This window comes from Colletotrichum chrysophilum (assembly GCF_026319265.1).
Source record: "Colletotrichum chrysophilum strain AFK26 chromosome Unknown scaffold_19, whole genome shotgun sequence".
In the NCBI taxonomy this organism is placed as follows: Eukaryota; Fungi; Ascomycota; class Sordariomycetes; order Glomerellales; family Glomerellaceae; genus Colletotrichum; species Colletotrichum chrysophilum.
Genome location: NW_026517306.1, coordinates 60,779 through 82,339, shown reverse-complemented (window position 1 = coordinate 82,339; position 21,561 = coordinate 60,779). Strand labels below are relative to the sequence as shown.

Here is a 21,561-nt window from a genome sequence, read left to right as displayed (position 1 = left end):
ATGGCGCGTCGAGAACGCCTCAACAGATCATGATAGACCCTGATGGCGACGATGAGCAGCCACTGCCTGGCGCTGGAGTCGTCCAACGTTCGATGTAGGCGTCTGCATCAGTAATGGTAACAGACTTTTTCAACAGCCTTCATGAGGCATCCGCACAAATGGATGTGGCTGGGCTAAAGAGGTAGAGAGGTCGTTCAATGGTCGATATGAGTAGCTAGACGTGAAAAACCGGCCCTTCGAGAATAGTTTGATTCTCGCAGTGGCTTCGAGACTTCTCATATTAGGCTCTGCACAGCAAACTCAGACTGATCAGCATATTGCTAATATATTGCTCGTAACAACAGCCACAGAGCAACTTTCTAGCTGTGCTCAAAGTTTGCGGCGACATACGTATGAACGATCATTACCAAGGTGCACAAGGAGAAACGCCTCAGCATACATAATATGCCACAAATATGTCCCAGGCGCAACTGTCTGTCCTCGGAACGAGAGATGGTTGAACAAAACGAACAACAACCCTCGAACAAGGAAGGTGCAAAAAAAGCACATGCAACACCGGGCATTCGCCGGTCGTCACCGACCCGACTACTACTCCAGCCCTCATTGGCTTATCTATGGGAGAGCGGACGGGATCCCGAGTTCTCCAATGGGTATGGTCGTATGTGCTTAGAATTATGATTGAACCCATACATCAAGGAAGCTCTCTGGTCACTCACCTGGCGTTCATGTGGATGCGGACTGCGTTGAGGATGGATAGTTTCAGAAACCTTATATCCTATCCCGCCTACCAACCACAGACTTTTCCAATACAAGAGCAACATTGCTTCAGGAGGGTGGGAGGCAAAGTTTCTGTCAAGGAAAAGAGTTTTGCTAGTAGCAAATAATAATCAAAGTCACCGTTGAGGCGCCATGCATCATCACCTTGACAGTTCTGTGGATATTGAGAAGGGCACTCTGAAAGAGGGTGTTCCATTGACAAGTGGGAGCCGAGGCAGGGTCGCAGAAGAGACTCACGTAATGCTGCGCCGGCGGAGGGTGCGAACAACACGAAAGCCAAAGACGAATGACATCTGTTGCCCAAGCATCTAGAGCGAGCTAATACGTCGTGGCGTTCGCCCGAAGGTGAGACCAGTTCGCTCCAAACTGTCCACGGGACCAATTCATGTGGGGTCCACTGCGACAGCTATCGACGAGGGTCCTTTCATACGTCGAAGAAGTGTTTTGTAGATTTATTGCCTCGATAGCCGCTAGGTTTTTCCTTTGCCATGCCCATATAAATATTGAATCTTTTCCGCCTGAAAGTGTAAAATATGAAAGAAACGCTTTCTCGCTTGTGGAGCTCCTCATCCAATGCTGCTTCTCGCTGGAAAATTCAAAATCTCTGCGCCCGTATAGCTCATTCATCAGTACATGCGTTCCTTTGACCCTTATCCCTCGATAGCCGCCTGGTCGCGGTCGCGATCCCTATAGTGACGGCGGTGGTGATAGTCGTCGTCGTCGTCGTCTCGACGATGTCTGCGGTGGCGTTCACGATCGCGCTCCTCGTCATATCGATCGTCATCCCCGTCATCTCTCCTGTGGTGGCGGTAGTGTCTTCGCCTGTCATCGTCCTCATCTCTGTCGCGTCCCCGGTCATGGTCCCGATCGCGCTCACGGTCTCGCTCGCGATCGTGGTCGCGGTCTTTGCCTGCCTCCTCACGCCTCCTCTCTGTGCTACTGGTTAGATTCAATTGTGGAAGAACGACTTGAGTATTTAACATACCTCTCAGGACTTGAGTGGCAGCGGCGTATGCCTGAATTTCCTCCTTGCTGAGGACTCTGAGCACGATGACGAAGTCGTCGCGAACTTCAAACCGTTCCTTTCCGACGGTCAAGGCTTCCGGATTGACAATCTTCCGGCTGATCTTGGTCCAACGGGCGCCCGGAGGGACCTCCTTCAGTTTCTTGTCATCCTTGTGAGGGGCGACACCCTCACGAATCGGGTTGTCTTCCTCGGGGAACTTGCTAGGTGCCTTGAGGATACCCTTGAGTGGCTTCGAGTCCGATTTGTCGCGAGGCGGAGAAACAACACGAACCTGCTTCTCATCTCCGTGAGGCGGTGTAACCTCACGGCCCCGAGACTCATCTCTCGTCGACTCAGTTGACGGCACCGTTACAGGTGATTCCCTCTTGGGCGGTGACTCTTTCCTGGGCGAAGGCGTGCGCTCTTTCGTGTCTCTCAGGGGAAGATCAGCGTAAGTTTGTTGATCCGATCGGTCGTCTCGCGGCAACCGTTCAGACCTCTCTGACCGCTCCGATCTGTCATATCGCTCATCGTATCTCTCAGAGCGCTCTGGACGTTCCGAGCGGTCAGACCTTTCAGCAGCAATGGGAACCTTCTCTCTCTCCCTAGGCTTCTCGTCCCTCATTGCTGCTAGTTGCTCCTTCAACTCCCGGATGTCGTTAGTGTTTGTGGGGTTGAATCCAATGGCCTTTTGAGCAGGCCGCTTCGACTTCTTAAGGTCGTCGTCAGGAGAACCGTCGCGCTGGGAAGACGGAACGCTGTCGCCAGTAAGTCGAGCCTCAGCATCCCGACGGTCCCGGTCCCGATCCCGCTCCCTTTCCCTTTCCCGCTCGCCGCGGTCACGCTCACGAGTATCCGCCTCCGAGTCAGCGGGTGCTCTGCGGGTCTCAACGATCACAGGTGCGCGGTCCCTTGGGTCGCGAGACTCATCTCTAGGCTTGTACCTATCGGCGGTGCGCGTTCCTGACTCGTCTTCATCGTTGCGACGCCGTGACTCTCGGGATTCCTTCTCAGGCTTATCGGATCTCTCGGGCTTCTCATCTTTTTCCTTCACAGCCTGCCCAAGGCCGATTGCTGTAGCAGCCAGTCCGAGACCAGCGCTTACTTTGTCCCGAAACCTGGTTCGCTCGGATTCATCATCGTTGGCGGTGCTGATCCGTCGGCTGTGTCTTTCTCTTTCGGGCTCGAGTCGTGCGGAGTCACGCTTCTTCCTTGATTCATCATCAGAGCCTCTCTTTGTGTCCGGGGGTGAAGTCCGATGACCGGTTCTAGACTCCGGGCGGTACCCGGTGCGGGATTCGGGACGGACCTCTCTACGTGGGTTCCGTGGGTCATCAAAATCGCCTCCAAGTGGAGCCGAATCCGTGCGAATGCCAAAGCCGCGCGTGGACACGGCATCATCATGGAAGTAGTCGCCACTACCGTAAGTAGCGTCATAAGGGCGATCCTCTCTTGCTTGTCGCTGCACACGGTCATCCTCACGGCTGCGGTAATAATCCTCGTGGTGAATGGAGCGCGGAGCTGTTCCCTCATTGTACACAGATACAGGGCGACGAGATGAAGTGGGACCGGCTACTGTTGCGGCTGCGACGGACGGTGCGGCCACATCCAAAGACGAAGGGATACCGGCGGAACGTCGATCCCTAGGGCTTGGAGGAACCTGCATGTGAACAGGAGCGGCCGGAACAATGGGCGGGATAGAGCCTTGCCCTGAGTCATACACGTTGGTGGTTGATTTATTGATCTTGTCGAGACCCCAAGTCGTCGGCGGAGGGCCGCCGCGACGGCCAGTGTCGTTGTACGGACGACTGACAGGATCTGTAGTGGTCACGTTGACACTGGGGCGGTAGTAACCACGGTCAATGCTCTCTCGTCTGCGAGATCTGGAGGGGGGACGAGAGTGGTCCAAGTCGTAGCGAGCAAGGTCGCCAGGGGCGGTGTATTCGTAGCCATCAGTGGCTCCGTAATCAATGGGAGCATTGCCGTGACGAGAGCTGTTCGCATATAGGGTGGACGATCTTGTTGGGCGGTATGCATCAAGCCGACCGTCGACAGTTCGTTCGCGAAGGCGAGTGAACTCTTCGTTATCCATTGTTGCGCTGTAAGAGCCACCGCGATGGTGGCTTCGGGAACGTATAGAAGACGCCGGCTGGGTGTAAAAGGTGCTGTCGCTGGAGCGGTAATCGTCGCGGGTCGGGCTGGAGTGTCTGTTGCTCGAAGAGTGATGCGAAGAAGAGCTTGCCTGCTGAGGTGTTCTTGTCGTAGTAGTGACGATGACAGGGCGGGGAGCGCTGGAGTCAAGAGTTGTAGAACGGCCTGCCCGGTTGCGGCTCACATCTCTCAGGCTGGGACCGCGGGCCAGAGGATCCTTGGTGACAGCGTACGTGGTGGTGGTTGTCGGAGTAGTGGTGGAGTGAGAATGGTGATGGCCTCTTGAGGAAGAAGAGGTCGTCGGGGTGTACCTCGTAGAGGTAGGCATGACGTGAATGTCGCCTCCGTACATGGAGCTATAACCGATGCTGGTGGGCATCGACGCTCTCGCCGGATTATAGGTAGGCGATCGTGGGCGAGTGCCGGTGTAGCGCGAAGAAGAGTAGCGGGGATCCATAGCGACGGGTTTGCTGAGTTGTCAGCACGCTACGAGTCGTCCTGTGATGTGTTTGTCGTCGCCGTCGCCTTCGCCGTCACCGCCAACTTGGCCGCTGCTCTCGATTTCTGATCACTCTCCAGCGAAAGTGATGTTTTTGGAGGGTTCAGTTGCGTCGAGTCGGCGCCACGAGGGAGGAAGATGAAGAGGGGCAGTCGGGTTGGGTTGGGCGCCGAGTAAGTAAATTGCGATGATGCGGAGCGGACGTAGCGGAAAAGATGCACGACGAACCCACGTGAGGATTCCGCCCTAAAATTTTTATGTCTTTCTCGCTTTGACGTCGAAGTGCTTTGGCGTTTTTGGGTTTTTCACGGCTGTTGCTGATCTGGGTGGGTGTTGTGTTGTCTCACTTTGTTCGCTGGTGTTTTTCGGGCGAACAATGGGATGAAGCCCTATGCTTGTGTCCGTGTTTTTCCCCCTTCCCTGGTCGTGGAGGGAGACAAGGAGAGGGAGAGGAAGAGGATGAGGGGCAATGCTGGGATGCCCACCTCACCGAAATGGATAGTCGGAGTCGGGTGTGGTGTGGATTCTTGGGCCTTGGGCACAGGTGGAGGAGGAAGAGGAGCACAGGATGGCGGGGTCCAGGTCCGGTGTTCAGCGAGCACGCCAGCGCAAGCAACTGAGCCAGATGGTCTGGTCAGGTCAGGCAAGGCAGGGAAGGTCGGGCTGGCTTTGGGTTGAGGTGGGTGCAGTTGTCGTCGGATCGCCGTCGAAACGTCTCTCGTCCCTCGTCTCGTCCGCTTGGCTGCTTGATGTGGACCTGGTGGAATTCTCTACTGCATGCACCTGCAGCGCCGTGGGAAAGAGGGGCGAGTCAGCTTGCTAGCAGCAACTTAGTTGCGGAACGTAGGGATTCAGCAGTGGGTGGACAAGGGCGCAAAAATAGGACGAATAAATCCATGCACCTGCTCCATGCCACGGTTCCATACAAAAAGGGTGTCGAGCCGAGTAGTCATATGGAGTGTGAGTAGGCGCATTGCATGTGTGCGTAAAAGATAGATGAGTGAGGGACGAGGTTGTAGGAAAGAATAGATCGACGAGGGAATCTTACCTCCACTACCAAATATCCAAGGACGAGATCAACGTCACTGAAGCATCTGACGGGCGAAGGGTGTCGGGAACGCTGGCTGGGGGGCGAAAATTGGGCGACAATTGAACTGCGACGTCGATTACTTCGGGAGGGCGGTTATCCTGGGTGCAATGACGGAGCGAGGACTGGACTGATCCCTGTCGACACAGCTGTAAGGATCGCGGGGGGGTTTGCTTTGATGATGGTCCGGGGACAAGTCGAGTCCGTAGAATGTACATGAGCATTCGCAAGGCAGAACGGGCGAAATGTCAGAGAAAGAGATAGTCAGCAGTCAATCAGGCTGCGTGACTGGTTGGCTGCTGTCTGAAGGGAGAGTCTGTGTCCCTGGGGCGCCGCCGTCCTTTCTGTCGTCCGGTTGGCGGTTTGGTATCTACCTCGAGAAACGCCGCCAGCCCGTGGGTACCTGGAGTACAGAGCACAAACTGTACTGGTACGGCGGTACGGGAGTACGCAGTAGGCAAGGTGCCGCGAAACCAAGGACTTGGTTGATAAGGCCAAGGATGTCGACGGTTGGACGTTGTCGTAGACAGAACTTTGTTCCTCCAGTAGGGGTCTTCGGAAGATCGCGAGGGGCCTGCGGTTATCCGGAGCTGACGACGGACAAGTGCTTGTTGCCGCGACAAGGCTGCATGCCATGTACAATAATAGACGGAGGGTGGTTTGTTGTCCGTCGCGTGCTGCACGTGAAATACTCCAGTATTCCTACGTAGTCGACGAGCCATGGAGAGGAGGGTGTGTCTTGGTGTAGCTCGAGGTAGCTCTACCCTGACCAAGCTGACAAGCTGGATTGGCGGATTGACTGTGTACGTGCGTCAACGTCAATGCCAATGCTAGTGCCGTCATGTAAGGTAAGTTCCCCGTTAGCTGGGAAATGGACGGCCGACGACTGGGCGCTTTGCCGATAACTGTTTTAGTACGTTGCCTTTGCTGGACAAGTCTTGAGCCTATCTATTACCCAGGCAGAGGGCCAATGGTGCTAGCTCAATCAAATCGCGCTGGAAAGGGAGGCCTGTTGGGCGGGCATGTGGAAAACGCTTGCTTGCTTGGCTAAGGCCGTTTCGTCTCTGTGGTGTGTTCCTGAGGAGTTCAGATGAAGACGAAAACTGGAGGCCGGATGAGACGAGGGCGGTGATTCGACTGTAGGTTCCGCCCTGAAGTCCTGCCTGCATCTTCCTGATCTTCTGCTTCCAACTGTCGACTGGTGCTGGCAATGGTCGCCACTGAGGGCTTGTTGATGAAGAAACGCAAGGAGGCGATCGACTGTGTGTGAAATGTGATGAGAAGTTTAAGTGGTCTGTCTGATGAGGCGGATTTAACCCAAGAGGCAGTCCACCAAAAGAGGGCGAAGAAGCGACCGGTGAATTGAAATCGATCAGGTCCAATCTGAAGCACATAATTATTCCGTCGTAAGGGTTCGACTGGCTAGTGACTTTGGTTTAGGGGAGTGAAACCGAAGCAGGCCCTTTGAAATGCGAGGCCGTCCTTCGGAACTAGAGGGTTCTGACGGCAGTGAGCTCACAGCTCGCTGGTGGTGTGGTGAGCAATGAGTCGCTCTCTTTCCTGTTCGGGAAGCCGGCTGTCGTCCGTGTCGATCGCGGCGATGACGTCCGTCTGTTCAGGTCTGGACCAGAGCCAGGATGCTCCTCGCTTGCGCTTTTCTAAGGTGAAGGTCCGGATCCAGGATTCACCTTCGCTATTGACGGCGTATCCTTCCAGGGCTTTGGCGCGATGCTAAGGCACGCAGTGAACTGAACATTGAATTTCTGAAATTCCAACTAATAGTAGACGTCCGGCAGACGGCGAGCCAGTGTCACAAACCCCCACCGCCACCGGGGAGGCACCGCAAGTGTTGGGGGCAGGGGGCTTGTCGACTAAGAACAAGCCAGCATTTTCTGGACTCCTCGTGTTGGGTGGATGACGACGGGCCACGGAGACCTGTTTCGTGCAGATGTTTGCGTTCGACAACTTGAGAAAAATAGGGGACAGGAAGCAAATCCCCGCCTGGCAACATGAATGTACACTGCTTCATTCGTTGGAGCTATTGGCTTCGCGTCGCAGAAGCCGCAGCTGCCCCCATCCGCCGTGGGTTGCGTCGCAATGCTCTGTACGGACAGGCACGCTGTATGTATGCCGCGCTCTTTCTTGTGCGATGCAATGCCAATGCCGTCTGACCGGAGGACAAGGGTCGCTCGGGTCCCTGACTAACAAAAAAACCGCCGTGCCGTATCGTTGTCCGCTTGTGATGGATCGGGAATTTGGCCGACGTCAGCGGAGGGACTTTGTGCTGGGTAGAAGAACGTTAGTGCGCAAGATGTTGACGCCAGTCTGATTGATGATTGATTGAGGCGAACCAGCGAGCGACGCCCATTGGCAAAGATGGATGCCGTCTAGAGCGGCCGGGACGGGATGGCTTGCCCAGGAAACGGATGCTTGTCCTCGGTGGAGGCTAACGGCAGACGTGGGAGCTGCATGAACGTGACGGACGGGACTGAGGTGAACGAACAGCAACCAAACATGCAACTGCTTGCTGGTGGGATGTGGATGTGGATGTGAAGCCGCAACGGCAGGTCTTGGTGGTGGTAATGGTACTTCGGGCAGGCGCACCTCCCGCCGTTCTTGCCTTCCGTCTCAGTTCCTTCCATTGGGTCAGTTCCGAGCCATACCTGCCTGCCTCGCCTGCAGTACCTATCGTTCCTATCTCCTGCAATCAACAAACACCGAACCAGGACTCGAGGCAGAAGAAATAAAACATCAACAACTCCTTCACACCCTTGGGCATCGCATCATCAACGCTGTCAACAACCACAGCCAGTCAATCCGTCAATCCCTCCAGAACCCAAACCTAATCCGCCACGATCCCTTCCAATCGTGGATATCGATCGATACCTGCACGCAGAAATGGGCCCCACTGCGCCGACAGCCCGATTTTAACTACACGCTTGTCCATGTCTCTCTCCCTGCATCGCTGTGGATGAAATGGACGTGCCCATTTCGACCCAACCATCCGCCCGCATCTCTGGTTGCTGGTCGACTGCGACTGCCCGTCTGTTGTGCCTCCTGGCCTGTGCCTGATGGGCTGTCAGCCCTCGTCGGTATGACTGCCAAGCACCACCTGACAGTGGGACACATCGAAGACTCTGGAACATCCGCTAGTCCTTTGATGTGAGATATCCCGATGCAACAGCTGTCCAGACTCATCTCCAACCCGACTGGCCTACGAGAGGGAAGAAGACAACGACGACAAGCGCAACCATTGCCCCGCACCACCCACCTTCACGACCGACCGCCGCAACCACCACGCCATCGACCTACGTGCCTACATAGCACACTGCACTGCGTGACTGCTACTCAATCGCATCTGCAGCATCTTGCCGTTCTGCAAGACAACTCTCCATATTATCTGCGTCCCGGCTACGCCACGCCGCAAACACACGACCAAACAAGCAATGACTTGCGTCTTCCCGCCTGCCGCGAAGCACTGGCTCCGAAACCTTTCGATCGATACCCGGCCAGAGCCAAACCGCAACTGCCGCGTGGGGACACTGGGGTCGATCTCGAGCCCGTCAGTCGCATGCTCGCTCACCGCTACGATTCAGCCACACGCAGCTATTGCCTGATACTTTGCTGTATTTCCCTCATTGCCTTCCTTCGCAACCACAGAGGAAGGCAACAAGTGTAACGTCTCTCCAGTTGCCTCCTCAACTGTGCAAGGCGAGATGCTACGAGAGCATGGGATGGTTGTCTTGCTATCGACGCAAGGGCGCTCAATGGAGAAAGGCGCACTCGTGTCATGCCCCGTCATTCCCTCTAGCCGACAAGGAGCATCCCATCTGTTTCAATTCGCCAGACAGCCCTGCCCAAAAAAAACACTGCCTTGGCGATGCCAGCATTCGAGATCTCTATGGTTTGCGCTTTGATGAGCCAATAGGCGACACAGTTGAAGATTTTCTCTTCCACTCTTCAAGCTTTGCCGCTTCGAGGAGGGTTGGACCCCATGTAGTTTGTGGCGTCCCCTTTACAACACCGTTGACGGTTGGGCTTGAACGGTCCCGGAGACCCGCCAGCAGAGCCCGCTCCCGGTAGAGCCCAAGACGGGGATCCCCGGCTTCGGTCAACTCCAAGCCACCAAGCAACGGCTTTGGGTTCTCGCCCAGTTTGTTAGGCCCAGAAGCTCATAGGCTTTCCGCCATGTACTGCATTGTATCTCAAGTGACCTGCTCCGATCATTGCCTATCCTTTGACGGGGTGAAAACTTTGAATTTTCAATTTTCGCATCTCGATCTACTGACGTTTCATCCAAATCCGTCTTTGAAGCGGGCCTTTGAGCGATACGTGCGTGGACTTGATGGGAGATGATGCTGTCCCGCAGTCGAAGGATGGAGTGAACGAGCCCGACGAAGATTGAGCTTGGACTAGCAGAGCCTCTGATGCCAGAGATGGGCTGTTTCCCACGTGGATCGATGTAGCGCCAAGAATACGCCGCAACGCCATCTGAACTGAGGCCCCCGACCTTGATCTCGAACACTTACGTACAGGCGAACGACTGTGCGAGATCCTTGGCGACAGACCTCAAGGACGTCCGTCAGCTCGCACCTCACTTTTGCTATCAAAAGTGTAGCTTGCATCGCGCTGGCGATTTGGAGAAGCAGCCTAGGATTCATTCAGCCTACGAACTAATGCACCGTCAAGTCGTTGCTAGACCGAGCGGCTTGGATACAGCAGCGACTGCTTGGACAGTGTCCGTACTTCCACGTGCTACACGGACTGTAGTTCATAGGCCGTTCCAGATCAAACGGCGAACAGCCCTCATGAACCTGTCCCGTCTCTAATCTTGATACAATTTTGTCTTACGAGGTGATCGGAAGAACGCAGCAATTTCTGTCGAGTCACGGCTGAGTCACAGACTCAGAGTTTCCAGGAGCAATGACTGATACCAATTGATCGAGCTCAACAAAACGCGTACAGGGAGCCAAATGAGGGCAGCCTCACTTTTCGCTTCGAGGCCAGCGACTCCATCCCGGTCGACAAGCGGATATCCCATCCACAAAAGGCAAAACAAACCTTCCGTCCTTGGAAGAACTTTCGCGGGCCGAGCCCACCACGTCAGAGAGTGTGTGGTCCCTTGTCGGGAGAGCAAAACCTTCATCGGCGAGGTGGAGGGTTCTGAGGAAAGGTTCGGTGAGTGGATAACCCCGGGGTTCGCTGTCGGCGGCCGGGACGTATCCGCTTCGGGCCCCGGCGACACTCCTAGCAAGGATATCGCGGAGCTCCATGACTGGAGATGACGCGGGTCTATTTGGATTGCCGCCATGGTTTGACGCAGCCCACTTGACGGATCTTTGGTCTTACACCGGTCTGCGCTTGGCTAGACGGCCATGGTTTCGCGGGAAGTGGCCGACGGCGGAGGAGAGGAGAACGACCGGCCACATGTTGAGCAGTTGAGAGGGGGCCCGGATGCAAAGTAAACATGTAGTAAATTAGATCGCTGCTTGCCTACCCATCCCATTCATTAATATTCGTGCCCGACAAGAAAAGACGCGTCCGCCGACTCCCGAACCCATCAAACGCGCGAGACATCTATGCCAAACTGCCCATCGGGTCCCACAGCGGCAGCACAATCGGCTCCGTACCAATAACCCCCTTGACCTCCTTGCTCAGGAATCGCGGGTCGATGACAGCCTGGTACACAAACTCGTCCATCCACGCATCGCTCATAACAAACCAGCCCTTGTCGCCCGCGCTCTCGCCCCAACTGTTCTGCACTCTCCACCGCACGCTCTTGCCCTGGGCGTCGAGGTGCACCGCCGTGAGCACCATGGCGTGTGTCATGGCGCTCTCGCCCGTCCTCAGCCTGCTCGCCTTGTCCATGCCCAGCGTGGACACACCGAACCCGAGCTCGTAGTCGATGAGGTCGAGGTCCATGATGCCGGACGCGGAGTTGCTGAACTTGCCCACGTCGGAGCCGAAGAAGACGGGCAGCCCCGCCTTAAGCATGGAGACGCACGCGGACTTGAGCGTCGCCATGTCGACGTTGACGTAGGTCACGCCGCGGCCGCCGACGATGTTGCCGAGCCGGTCGACGGTCATGAGCGTCAGGGGCTCGTGGCGCGGGTCGTGGACGAGGGAGACCATGCCCTCGATGACGGCGGAGGTGATGCGGAAGTCGGAGGAGTAGATGTCCTTTGCGAAGGCCGCGGGCGTCGTTGTGAGCTCGTGCGCCTTGCCGTTCTTATCGAGGTAGGTCCAGGTGAACTCCTCGCGCGGGTTCGGCGGCGGGCCGAGGGTGAGGGTGAGGATGCTCAGGATCTCGCGGACCATCATCTCCTTGGTGGAGGAGAGCGTCTGCGCCGTGGCCGAGCCGGAGCGGATCTCCTTACGCAGGATGAGGGCGTACTCGCGCAGCTTTGTCTTGACGATGGAGTTGAGGACGCCCGAGTTCATGGCGTTCCAGCTGTCCGGGTACAGCGCCTGCGGGACGAGGCCGTACTTCTGCACGAGGTTGTAGACCATGTCCCACTGCCCGCCGTCGCTGACGATGTCGCCGAGCAGGGCCTGGACGAGCCTGCCGTCGAGATCCTCGGCCGCGGTGTCGATGATCTGCTCGAGGAAGTAGTTTGACTTCTCGAGCTTGTCCCAGAAGAAGAGGTAGGACTGGGAGAGCTCGAAGGCCTCGAGGTTGTAGCGCTTCATGAGGGCAACGCGGAAGGTGTTTGTGGAGGCGAAGAGCCAGCAGCGGCCGGAGGAGCGCTGGTTTGTGATGGGACCGCCCTCGAAGGGGATCTTGACGTTGAAGATTTGCGGATCCGAGAGCTTGGTCGAGGTCGAGGTCAAGACGGTTCGCGGGTCGGCGGTGCTGAGCGCTGTGAGGGCGAGTCTGCGGAGCTTTAAGTGAGTTGAAGGCCTTTTGGATGAGACCCAGGAGTGGAAACTCACTTATTCTTTGGATCGGAGAGGAAGCGGGATTGCCATGATTGTGTCAAGTGTACGGGCAGACCCTCAGGCTCGCGGAGAAGCTTCATGCCGTTCTTCTCGTCCCCGCCTCCGTTTTCTACGTTGACCAACTCATTTTCGGTTACCTGGAATCGGCGAAGGCGCTCGAGGAGTTCTTTCTCGCTCGAAGGGTCGACGGCGGCGGTCTTTGATGGTTGGGAGCCCATGTTGGCAGGCTGATAGAATCTTTTTTTTTTTCAGATGGACACGCGAAGCTATACCTCTCAGCCACGAATATGAATAGTTTGGCCGATGATGGGGGGGGGGAAGGACCAGCTTCTGCCAGACAGCTACACAATCACGCAATCCCGCGAAGAGAGCTTGGAGGAAGAGAAGCTTGAGCCTTCCTCGGTTTCAAAGGAATGGACTAGCTCGGTATTTAAGACAAAGGCACGCGAGTCGTAAGCAACTAACCCCTCTTTCAACTCAGTTTCCCCCATTCCAGTCTTCAACACGTTCCACCTGATACCGAGAATGCCAGAGAAAGCAGGTGAGTGTCTTGTTGCACGTTAGGCGAGGTAGGGCAGGTCCTCCCATCCCCCAATCGTGCCCCCCGTGCCCCCTAGTGAGAGCTTCCCGGAACCCGGGGTAGCTAGGTTGCTTATCAGTTGGAGGTTGGTGGGATCACTCCAAACCAGCCAAACAGCGATAAGATGAGGGGTGCGCCAGCAGGGATTAGCTGCCAATGACAGCTAGTCACGCACGCCATTGATACACGAGACACTGCGCGAGTCCATCAAGGTGCCTAGGGATCGCACCCAAAGGGTCCTCACATGATGCGGTTCTTTGCGCATCGGTTGTGGTGCCGGACTTCCCAGCCATCCGCTTGGATTACGATATGGGTCTGATGGATTTGAGTGGATGCCATATGGGCGACGATGCTGTTCCAGAGACTGTTACCAGAAGATGTCGCAATAGAGTCCACTTAATTCGCTGGACTTATTACAGTTTGTGCCGACAGAGCAGTCATGGGGACGACACGCAATCCATAGAAGCGCCGATAAGAACATCGAATTGACTCTTCATTGACTTGAACCTTCTGAGAGTCTAGACCTGAACGACTCGGCTGCGGAAGAGATCTAGTATGGATCGAACCTGGAGGGATTCAGTCGGCCTACGGGACCGCACCGCCGGAATTTCGGCAAATGTGACGGGCCCACAATACCGGATGCTCCGTGTGCCGGTGCCCATGTTCCCCGGCACCGGTGCCGAAAAGATCTGAGTTCCGGAACGCCGTTCCGCTTATAGTTCGGGCTGAGGCTATTAAGATGAAATAACACACTGCCCTCGGGCGACCAGGATTTCTAACTCTTCCCAACTGGTTGAATAAGGGCTTGTCCGCACTCTTGTCAATCCATGGAGGCTGCACTCTTCAGATTCTCGATATGCCGCCAAATCTTCCTCCGCGTGCCAAATGAAACAATCTCCATCTCCTTCAGGTCATCCTGATTCATACTGCAGAGGGTTTCTCTGTTAATGGAGTGCTCTATGAAGCGGCCAACGGGAGATGCCGGCGTCGTGCATTGACTGAGCCATCATCCTCGGTGTCCACGACGCAACTTTCAAGGAATGGAAGTTCTCGTAAGTAAACATGAAGGGTGTTACTTAAGATGCTTCGGGATTCGGTGTCTCTCTTCTGTACTGCGCTCGATTCCGCGCATCGGACTCAAGATGACTGTAATGTCCAACCGGGGGCGGCGGACGGATGTTTGTCTTGTCTTCGCTAAAAAGAAAAGAGGGTAAAGACCCCCACCAGTGGCATCCAGAGAATGAGAAGGAGAAGGGCGGTAGCTGCTCCTACTGATGAGCATTGAATTTGGCGAGGGGCGATCAACGAAGCTCGTGGGCTTCTCATCCGTCAAATATGCGGCTGGCACCGAGCGCCCTCCAGTGTCGGAAGTTTCCACAACATTATCTGGCTCAAGACCTTTAAGGTCTTGAGGTGGACGTGGTGCAGGATTCTGTACAGAGCTAACAGAGGCACCGGAAAAACTACCAGAAGGAACAGTAGGGCCGGGACGTGAACGTCGCGTGATTTTGTTTGTATTGTATGATAAAAGATCACCAGAATATGGCGTCTCGAATATAGCGAAGGAGAAAGGCATCAACTCGTTGATCATGGCGCCATTGTCGATTTCAAATCCCCTGAAGGCGGCACCAGCTCAGAAGTCAATGCTCAAGCGTACGATCAGAAAGCTGTAAAAGGCCTTGAAGGTCCCGGTGCCTGGCCCTGCACCGTCTTTGCTGACCGTCAACCCGAATGGAACATCTGTTTCGAGCCTTAAGCAGAGCTCCGTATCTAGTGTCACTCAGGTCTTCACGGATAGCGGCAGTATAAGCACGCCGCCAGAAAGGTAAATTCAACCCCGGTGCCTTGTACCATGAGCATTATGAACAACGTGACCAAGTGAGTCGTTAGTCTCGCCAATCGGTGTTTCAGCTCCTTCAAAGGTTCAATTCGCTGAGGCGTCAGTTCCGCTAACCTCATCTACCCTGAACTTGCTTAACATCGAGGGGAAGAATCCAATAAACCTTTGCAATTTAACTGGGCCAACAGCTGAAAATTGCAAAAACGCTTTGGTTGTCGACGCAAGCATGAAGATCACGTTCAAGCCAGAACCTGTCGACCATAGCTCATTTGGCGTATCTAGGCAGCAAACCATCGACGCCTTCCTGCAAACGACGTCTATGCGCTACAGCCGCCTCTACATGGGCCTTTGGTTAGCCCTCACACTCCTCAGTCTCGCGACCTTCGCCTGGATTCCACCGCAGCTTGCCAAAGACGACATTCTTCTCGTCTGCAGTGAAGCGGGAGGCAAAACAGCAAAGCCCTCCGGCCCCTTCTTTGCAAAGAGCTCTCGCGACCTGCAGTCTCAGCGTCATACTGCGCAATAGAAAATGTGTTATACGGCGCAATAGAAAGAGAACAGGCGACCGAACGAGATAACCATGTTCTGTGGGGCTTTTCTTTGGGTTGGAAGGGCGCAAAAGGCGATGAAGGAGTACATTGGTGATGATCTCGGTGGAGGCTTGTATGAGGCTATTCGCAAGTATATATGTTTTGACTTTGAACGCGAGGACGACTTGGGCGACTCGAGGTTTGCGGAGGTGGTGTACAGAGAGGTTGTGGTGCCGTTAGAGAAGTGTTGCCCACATTTCTAGAGGACGGATGCATTCCTTTGAGGACACAGCAATGTCTTTTTCATGATTGGGTTTTCCTGAATGGCTTCTACGTATTTGGTAGCTGTGACAGTCTATTAACACGGCGGGCATTGACTTACATGGAAGCATGATGGATGGCAGGGAACACTTGTGGCGGCAAACGCACGTTTATGGAGACAGAGACAGGGGAGCTCTTTTGCACCGTAAGACCCAAGCTCCCACCAGCATAAACACTTTGGTGAACACGACACGATTGATTGGCACAGATGGTATGGATAATAGATCATATACAGAGCTACTTTATCTACGTAAAAGACTTGACTCCGTGGATCCTTTATCCGAAAGATTTTCGTCCAATCTCAACCCTTCCCTTCACACATTTCTCCATTACATTGACATCATCTGTATTTCGTACATGTTGCTAGATCCCAACAATCCAAGACGTAACAGTAACATAGCGCGTGGTGGCGGTGACGCTCACACGCTTACAGACGGGAGCCGTGGATGACCTTGACGTCGACGGCGAGCTCGCGGCCGGCGTCGTTGAGGACAAGGACGCGGACGGAGCCACGGCCGGACTCAAAGGCGCTGTTGAGGCGGGACCAGAGGTTGGACTGGTCAATGACGGGCAGGTTGGGCTTGACGTCGCCGGTCTCGGTCATGGCGGTGACGTGGCCGTCAGAGAGGTCGAGGACGCGGTACTGCTTGAAGATGGGGCCGAGCATGGTCTGGACAACGACGCTGGGGGAGGGGTGGGCGATGAAGGAGGACTCCTCGTGAAGCTGCTTGGTGAAGAGGTCGACACCGAGGTAGCGGTACTGGCCGGTGGCGGCGGAGGTGGAGATCTTGATGACCTGGCAGGGGCGGCCCTGGAGGATCAGGAAGTCACCGAGGCGGATGTGGTGGCAGGGGATGGTGACGGTGTTGGGGAGGAGAGGGGCACCGGTGTTGCCGGGGGACGAAGGGCGGGAAGCACCACGGATCTCGGCGATCTCGTAGCCGGTGGAGCTGCCTTTATGCGGGTGAGCAATCTTGTCAGCCAGCTTGTGAAGACCCTGGCGGAAAGAGTGATAATGACCTGGTGCGGCAAACACCTGTTCAGTTCTTGGACCATAGTGGGGGAGAGCACACTGCGCAAACCGAAACACACTGAAGCCAAGAAAGCATCGCAAGGGGGGTCATCACACCAGGGCCTTTGGGGGTTTTGAAGCCCGGGTGGGATGGGGGAGTAGTAACATACCTTGCTCGTCGTAGTAACCCATCTTGTCGGACTTGTGCTGGGGGGCAGACACGTGGGAGGGTTCGATAGTCTCTTCGGTGACCTTGATGGTCTCCTTGAATTCCTGGGGGCGAGGGCGCTCGGAGTCGACGGTGTACTCGTCGACGTGGGAAGCGGCGGGGCGGTGGTGGTGGTGGTGGTGAGACGGGAAGTGGGAGGAGAGGTGAGAGTGGTGGTCGGAGTGGTGGTGGTGAGAGTGGTGGGAGTGGTGAGAGGAGTGGTCGGACTTGTGGGAGTGACCCGAGACCTGAGAAGAACCGGAGGAGTGGTGAGAGTGAGCGGGCAAAGCCAAGGGACGTTGCTCGATGGTGACCTCTTCGCGGTAGTAGCTGGGCTGAGCGCGTTGACGGTACTGGCGTTCGATTCTATCAATCGGGTTTACCAGGTGCTCGTGGTGACGGTGGTCGACTTGGACACGAGTGTCGTTGTTGAACTCGTTGGTGGTGTTGTGGAAGTGTTGGTGGACAGGGCTGGAGAGAAGGAAAAGAGAAGAAAGGTCAGTCGAATGTTTGGATGGGATAGATGAGTGAGATAGGTGAGTTGGGGGGGAAGAGCTTGATGGGGAAGCTTTTTTGATCCAGTTGACATGTTTGATGTGACATGTTGTTACTTGGCCAACTGCGGACTAGGGTCCCGGGAGGAGGCGCCCAGGGTCCATGGTCGGCGGCTCGTAATGGACAAGGGTAGCAGAGGAAATTTGGTGAAATACCGGGGCCCGAGCTGAGGCGGTCCCGCGGTTGGGGACAGGGGAGGAGGGTCGGAAGAGGCAGAGAGAGGAGGGCCAAGGGGAGGGGGGATGGGGAGGCGGTGACCGCGGGTGGGTTTGTGGTGTTTGGGGGTGTGTGTGGAAGAAAACAAACGGGCTGGGTGGGATGGATACCGAGAGAGAGTGTGAGAGACAGAGAGACAGTCCAAGAGGTGAGGAAGAGAGAGAGACCGTTGTTTCTCCAGATGTCCGGACCCCCCATCAATTGGAGGGCCCTTTTCTCTGGAAGCTCAAGGCCAACTCTCTCCGTCCTTTTTTGCCTCTCCTTCTCTCTCTCTCTCTCTCGAGCTCAATTTCTCTCTCGGGAGGTGCTTTGAGATTGCTTGCTGGACACAAGGAAACGGGGGACAAAAGACACATACCGGAACTCCTCAACGTAGGTGTGGGACTCGACCTTGGGACCGGGACCGGGACGGTGGTAGTGTTCTTCGATACGGACCTCTTCGGTGACGCGGTGGTCCTTCCTGGGAGGGGGAAGTTGTTCTTGAGGGAACGAAGAGACGTGACCTTCCCGTCCGGGCTTGTGAGGCTTCTCGGGGAGTTTGATCTCAAGCTCTTCGTGGGTAGTGGTTACTGTCTGGGTCTGGGTCTGGGTTTGTGTCTCGCTCTCCTTGTAGGTGGAGGGGAAGACGCTGAAGGGGACGGGAATGCGCGCTTCAAAATCCAGATTGGCGGCCTTTTGGGCGCAACGAGGAGAATCTTCTAAGCGTTCCCGGTAGAAGGAAGGCAAAGAAGAGTATCCTCTTGCTTCGTTTTCCTAAAAAAACAAAGGAGAAGGGGAAAGTGGGAAGAAGCCGGTCTTTGGTTGACTCGCGCTTCTTTTGCTTTCTGATCTTCTGCTTTGGATTTGGAGGAAGAAGTCGGTGATTCTGCGCGAGGGAAGCGTTGGGCAGAAAGATGGCTTGAAGCTTTGGTGATGGATGGCGAGAGAGGGAAGAAGGAGGGAGAAGAGGGTCAGGCGAGATGTGCGATGCGGATTGGGTTTTGAAGACGGGGGGCTGGGGGAGATGGTTGGATGGATCAGAAGTGTGAGATGCAGAAGACCGAGGGCTGCTGAGCCTGTGAGGTTGCCGGGGCAAGCAAGGGTGGTGTGTCTCGAGTCTCGTATGTGTGTGTGTGAGTGCGAGTGTGAGTGAGTATGGACGAGCGTGTGTACCGCTGCCGTGCGTGCGCGTGTGTGTTTGACTTGACGGTTCGGAGGCGAGGTATTCGACAAGGAAGCTGGACCGAGTGAAGCACGGAGTGATATTGAACGAGGCTTTGGTGAGAGTAGATGTGGGACTGGCGGCAGAAAAGTGCGATATGAGTGGTTGGAGCGGATGGATGGATGCTGGATATATGGAGCTGGGTCTGGCTTGATGTCGACTTGTACTTTATTTTTTTTTCCTTCCTGGAACCGACGACAGGAAGTTGGCTGCTAGTACGAAGGTCCGTCCGGGAGTTTGATAGACGGAGCCAAGTCCTGACTGGTGGTGACTGGCGTCTGTCTGTGGGATGACCAGGACCTGGCTAGCACTTAGTGTACATTCGCGCAGCAATTAGCAGACAGACGACATCCAATGTGTCGGTGGGAAGTACCCCCAAGATACGGATACACGCAGTACCTTAGTTGGTAGTGTCGTATGGCGTGTGCGTGCGCCGCCGCGAGTGTCAAGTCAAGACTCTCTCGCTCAATCAATGATGGAAGGCCACGGGCGGGAGCGAGATGAGAACAGATTGAACCAGCCTTCCCAAGGGTGGTTTGGCTGGGGATTGAATCGCTCGATGGCTGCCGAGGGTGCGTGTGTTGTGGGCAAATGTTTACATTGGCTCCCGTCACTTGCAGCTGTGGATATTCCATTGTTTATTCCCGCCCAATTGGGATTAGCCGGCAGCACCAGAGCGGGGCCGACCGGGGTGGAGCTCTGCAGCTCGAAGCTTTGACGCCCTGGCACGCCTGGGACACCCTGCAGGAGCTGCCTTGGATGCCTTCACTCACACTGAGGATTGAGGATGGTGGCAGCCTTGCAAATGAGGTTTCGGCAGGTACGAGCTCCCAGGACCCACCTCGGTTGCGACCTTGGGCTGGATCGATTCCTACCTCAGCAGTACGAATACCTACCTACCTTGCTACCTTACCTGGTACGGAGCACGAGGTACCAGCGTACCAAGGAGTTCCCTCCGTGGCCTTCGTCTCACCTTGTTTGTGTGGCCTCTGATCCTCGCCATGCTGAGTCGGCCTCACATCTCACTCCCGCTTCCAGTCTCACCAGCAGCACCAGCTCCGGCCACCGTGGAAACAGCGCCTAAACCAATTGACGGCCCAACGTTGGTCGTACGGTGCCAATTGGCCCAACGGAGCATCGTCATGCACTTGCGATCATTGCGAGGCATCTTTGCAGCCGTCTTCATGCAAGATGCTGCCGCCACGACTGCCACTACCGGACGACTTTGCACGGAGGACGCGGGCGGCGACGGGAGGCGTCGGGCTGCTTGCTCAGACAGAGCTTTCCACGGAGCTTGCCATGAGGTGCCCATGGGCATGAGGTGCTTGCCTCCTCCCAGTCCCGACCATTGCAACCAAGCCTCCAAGGTCCCCTACAGATCCACTGTCAACAAACCATCGGGAATCAGAATCAGGATCACTTGCTGCTCCCTCTCCACCTCCCAGCCGCTTGCGTTGCGTTGCGCAAGCTCCGACAGTGGAGTTGTCCAGCATTGATTGCCCTGGCGAACTGCTGGAGTCCCGCTCCAGGTCCCGCTTCAACCTCTTGGAGTTCTCAAAGCTGGATGCCGGAGGCTGGAAGCTGGCCTGACCGGCTGACCATCGTTCTCCTCGGCTGTTTCTGGGTCCTTCCCTCCACTGAAGATTGCAGGCCGTATCGTTCACCAGCAACAGATTGCAATCAATTTTGGTCGCAGAACGGCCCCAACCTTCGCAAAACCTGGCATCTGGGCCATCTGTTGGCCCTCTGTCCCTGCTTGAGTCCTTGACAAGAAATCGAGCAGCACTGGCACGGAGCAGCCAACGCAACAAACCGGGACCTTGGACAAAAATAGGGGACCCCCGGATTCCCACCGCGAGTCGCCGAGACTCGAGACTGGCCCAGAAGCTCAGTACGTCGGGAACCTACGAATCATTCCATGTCCCACCGCCTCGCTCGCTACGATCAAGTCGAATGCCGTGATGGCCGCTACTGCGCGACCGGCCACCAATCAGCAGCCGGCTGTCCTTTCGTGTGTTCGATCTGGTCAGAGACATGGGGACAGAGACACAGGCTACAGCGAGAGACAGGGACGGACGCTAGCTAGGCACGATGAGAAGCCGCGGTCCAGTGTCTCCAGCTGCAACGTCCAGTGCTGCAATTGCGCACTGAATGAGCTGATGGCCGCCTGTCACATTTGGCAGTCTGTTGTTGATGATCCTGACACACTCGATACATCAAAACAACAACCGGACTAGGTGGCTGGGTTTGAAGATCATCGTTTCGACCACGGCCCAAATTGCCCGCTATCGACTGTCTGCATGGCCCCAATTGCCTGACCGCGGCAGCCCGCAAACTCAATTGGCCAGCTCCCAAAGCTTCCCCAACCACCCTCAGCTTCACCCGCCCCCCGACCCTCTCTTTCAGGCCGTCGCCTGCTGATGAGGCCCTGCTGAGAATCAGCAACGGCCGCCCTCGACTACCAATACCGGTCCTGATTTCTGGGCCATCAGCGTCGTGGAATCCCACCATTGGACTGTCGGTCTGCAACCACCGCACAACTTATGCACGTTGACGGTCGCACATGCAAAACGAGGCTGGCTGGCAACTTGCTTTTTCTGTCCCATCTCCCAGGCCTAGCCCAGAGGTTGAAGGCGCAG

General features: G+C 55.8%; 3 protein-coding genes across 3 annotated transcripts; all 3 read right to left on the bottom strand.

Annotated features, from left to right (window-relative positions):
• Positions 1 to 1,427: 1,427 nt before the first annotated feature.
• COL26b_003410 (uncharacterized protein) lies at positions 1,428 to 4,391 on the bottom strand (the record flags this gene model as incomplete). The annotated part of the gene is made up of 2 exons (XM_053176307.1): positions 1,428 to 1,708; positions 1,763 to 4,391. The coding sequence occupies 2 exons, from the start codon at positions 4,389 to 4,391 to the stop codon at positions 1,428 to 1,430; spliced, it is 2,910 nt and encodes a 969-aa protein (XP_053039656.1).
• Positions 4,392 to 11,097: 6,706 nt separating this feature from the next.
• COL26b_003409 (uncharacterized protein) lies at positions 11,098 to 12,677 on the bottom strand (the record flags this gene model as incomplete). Its single annotated transcript, XM_053176306.1, has 2 exons — positions 11,098 to 12,394; positions 12,454 to 12,677. The coding sequence occupies 2 exons, from the start codon at positions 12,675 to 12,677 to the stop codon at positions 11,098 to 11,100; spliced, it is 1,521 nt and encodes a 506-aa protein (XP_053039655.1).
• Positions 12,678 to 16,157: 3,480 nt separating this feature from the next.
• Positions 16,158 to 19,925, bottom strand: COL26b_003408 (uncharacterized protein; the record flags this gene model as incomplete). The annotated part of the gene is made up of 4 exons (XM_053176305.1): positions 16,158 to 16,750; positions 16,913 to 17,421; positions 18,080 to 18,300; positions 19,896 to 19,925. 4 exons carry the CDS (start codon positions 19,923 to 19,925, stop codon positions 16,158 to 16,160), a joined length of 1,353 nt encoding a protein of 450 aa, XP_053039654.1.
• Positions 19,926 to 21,561: the final 1,636 nt, after the last annotated feature.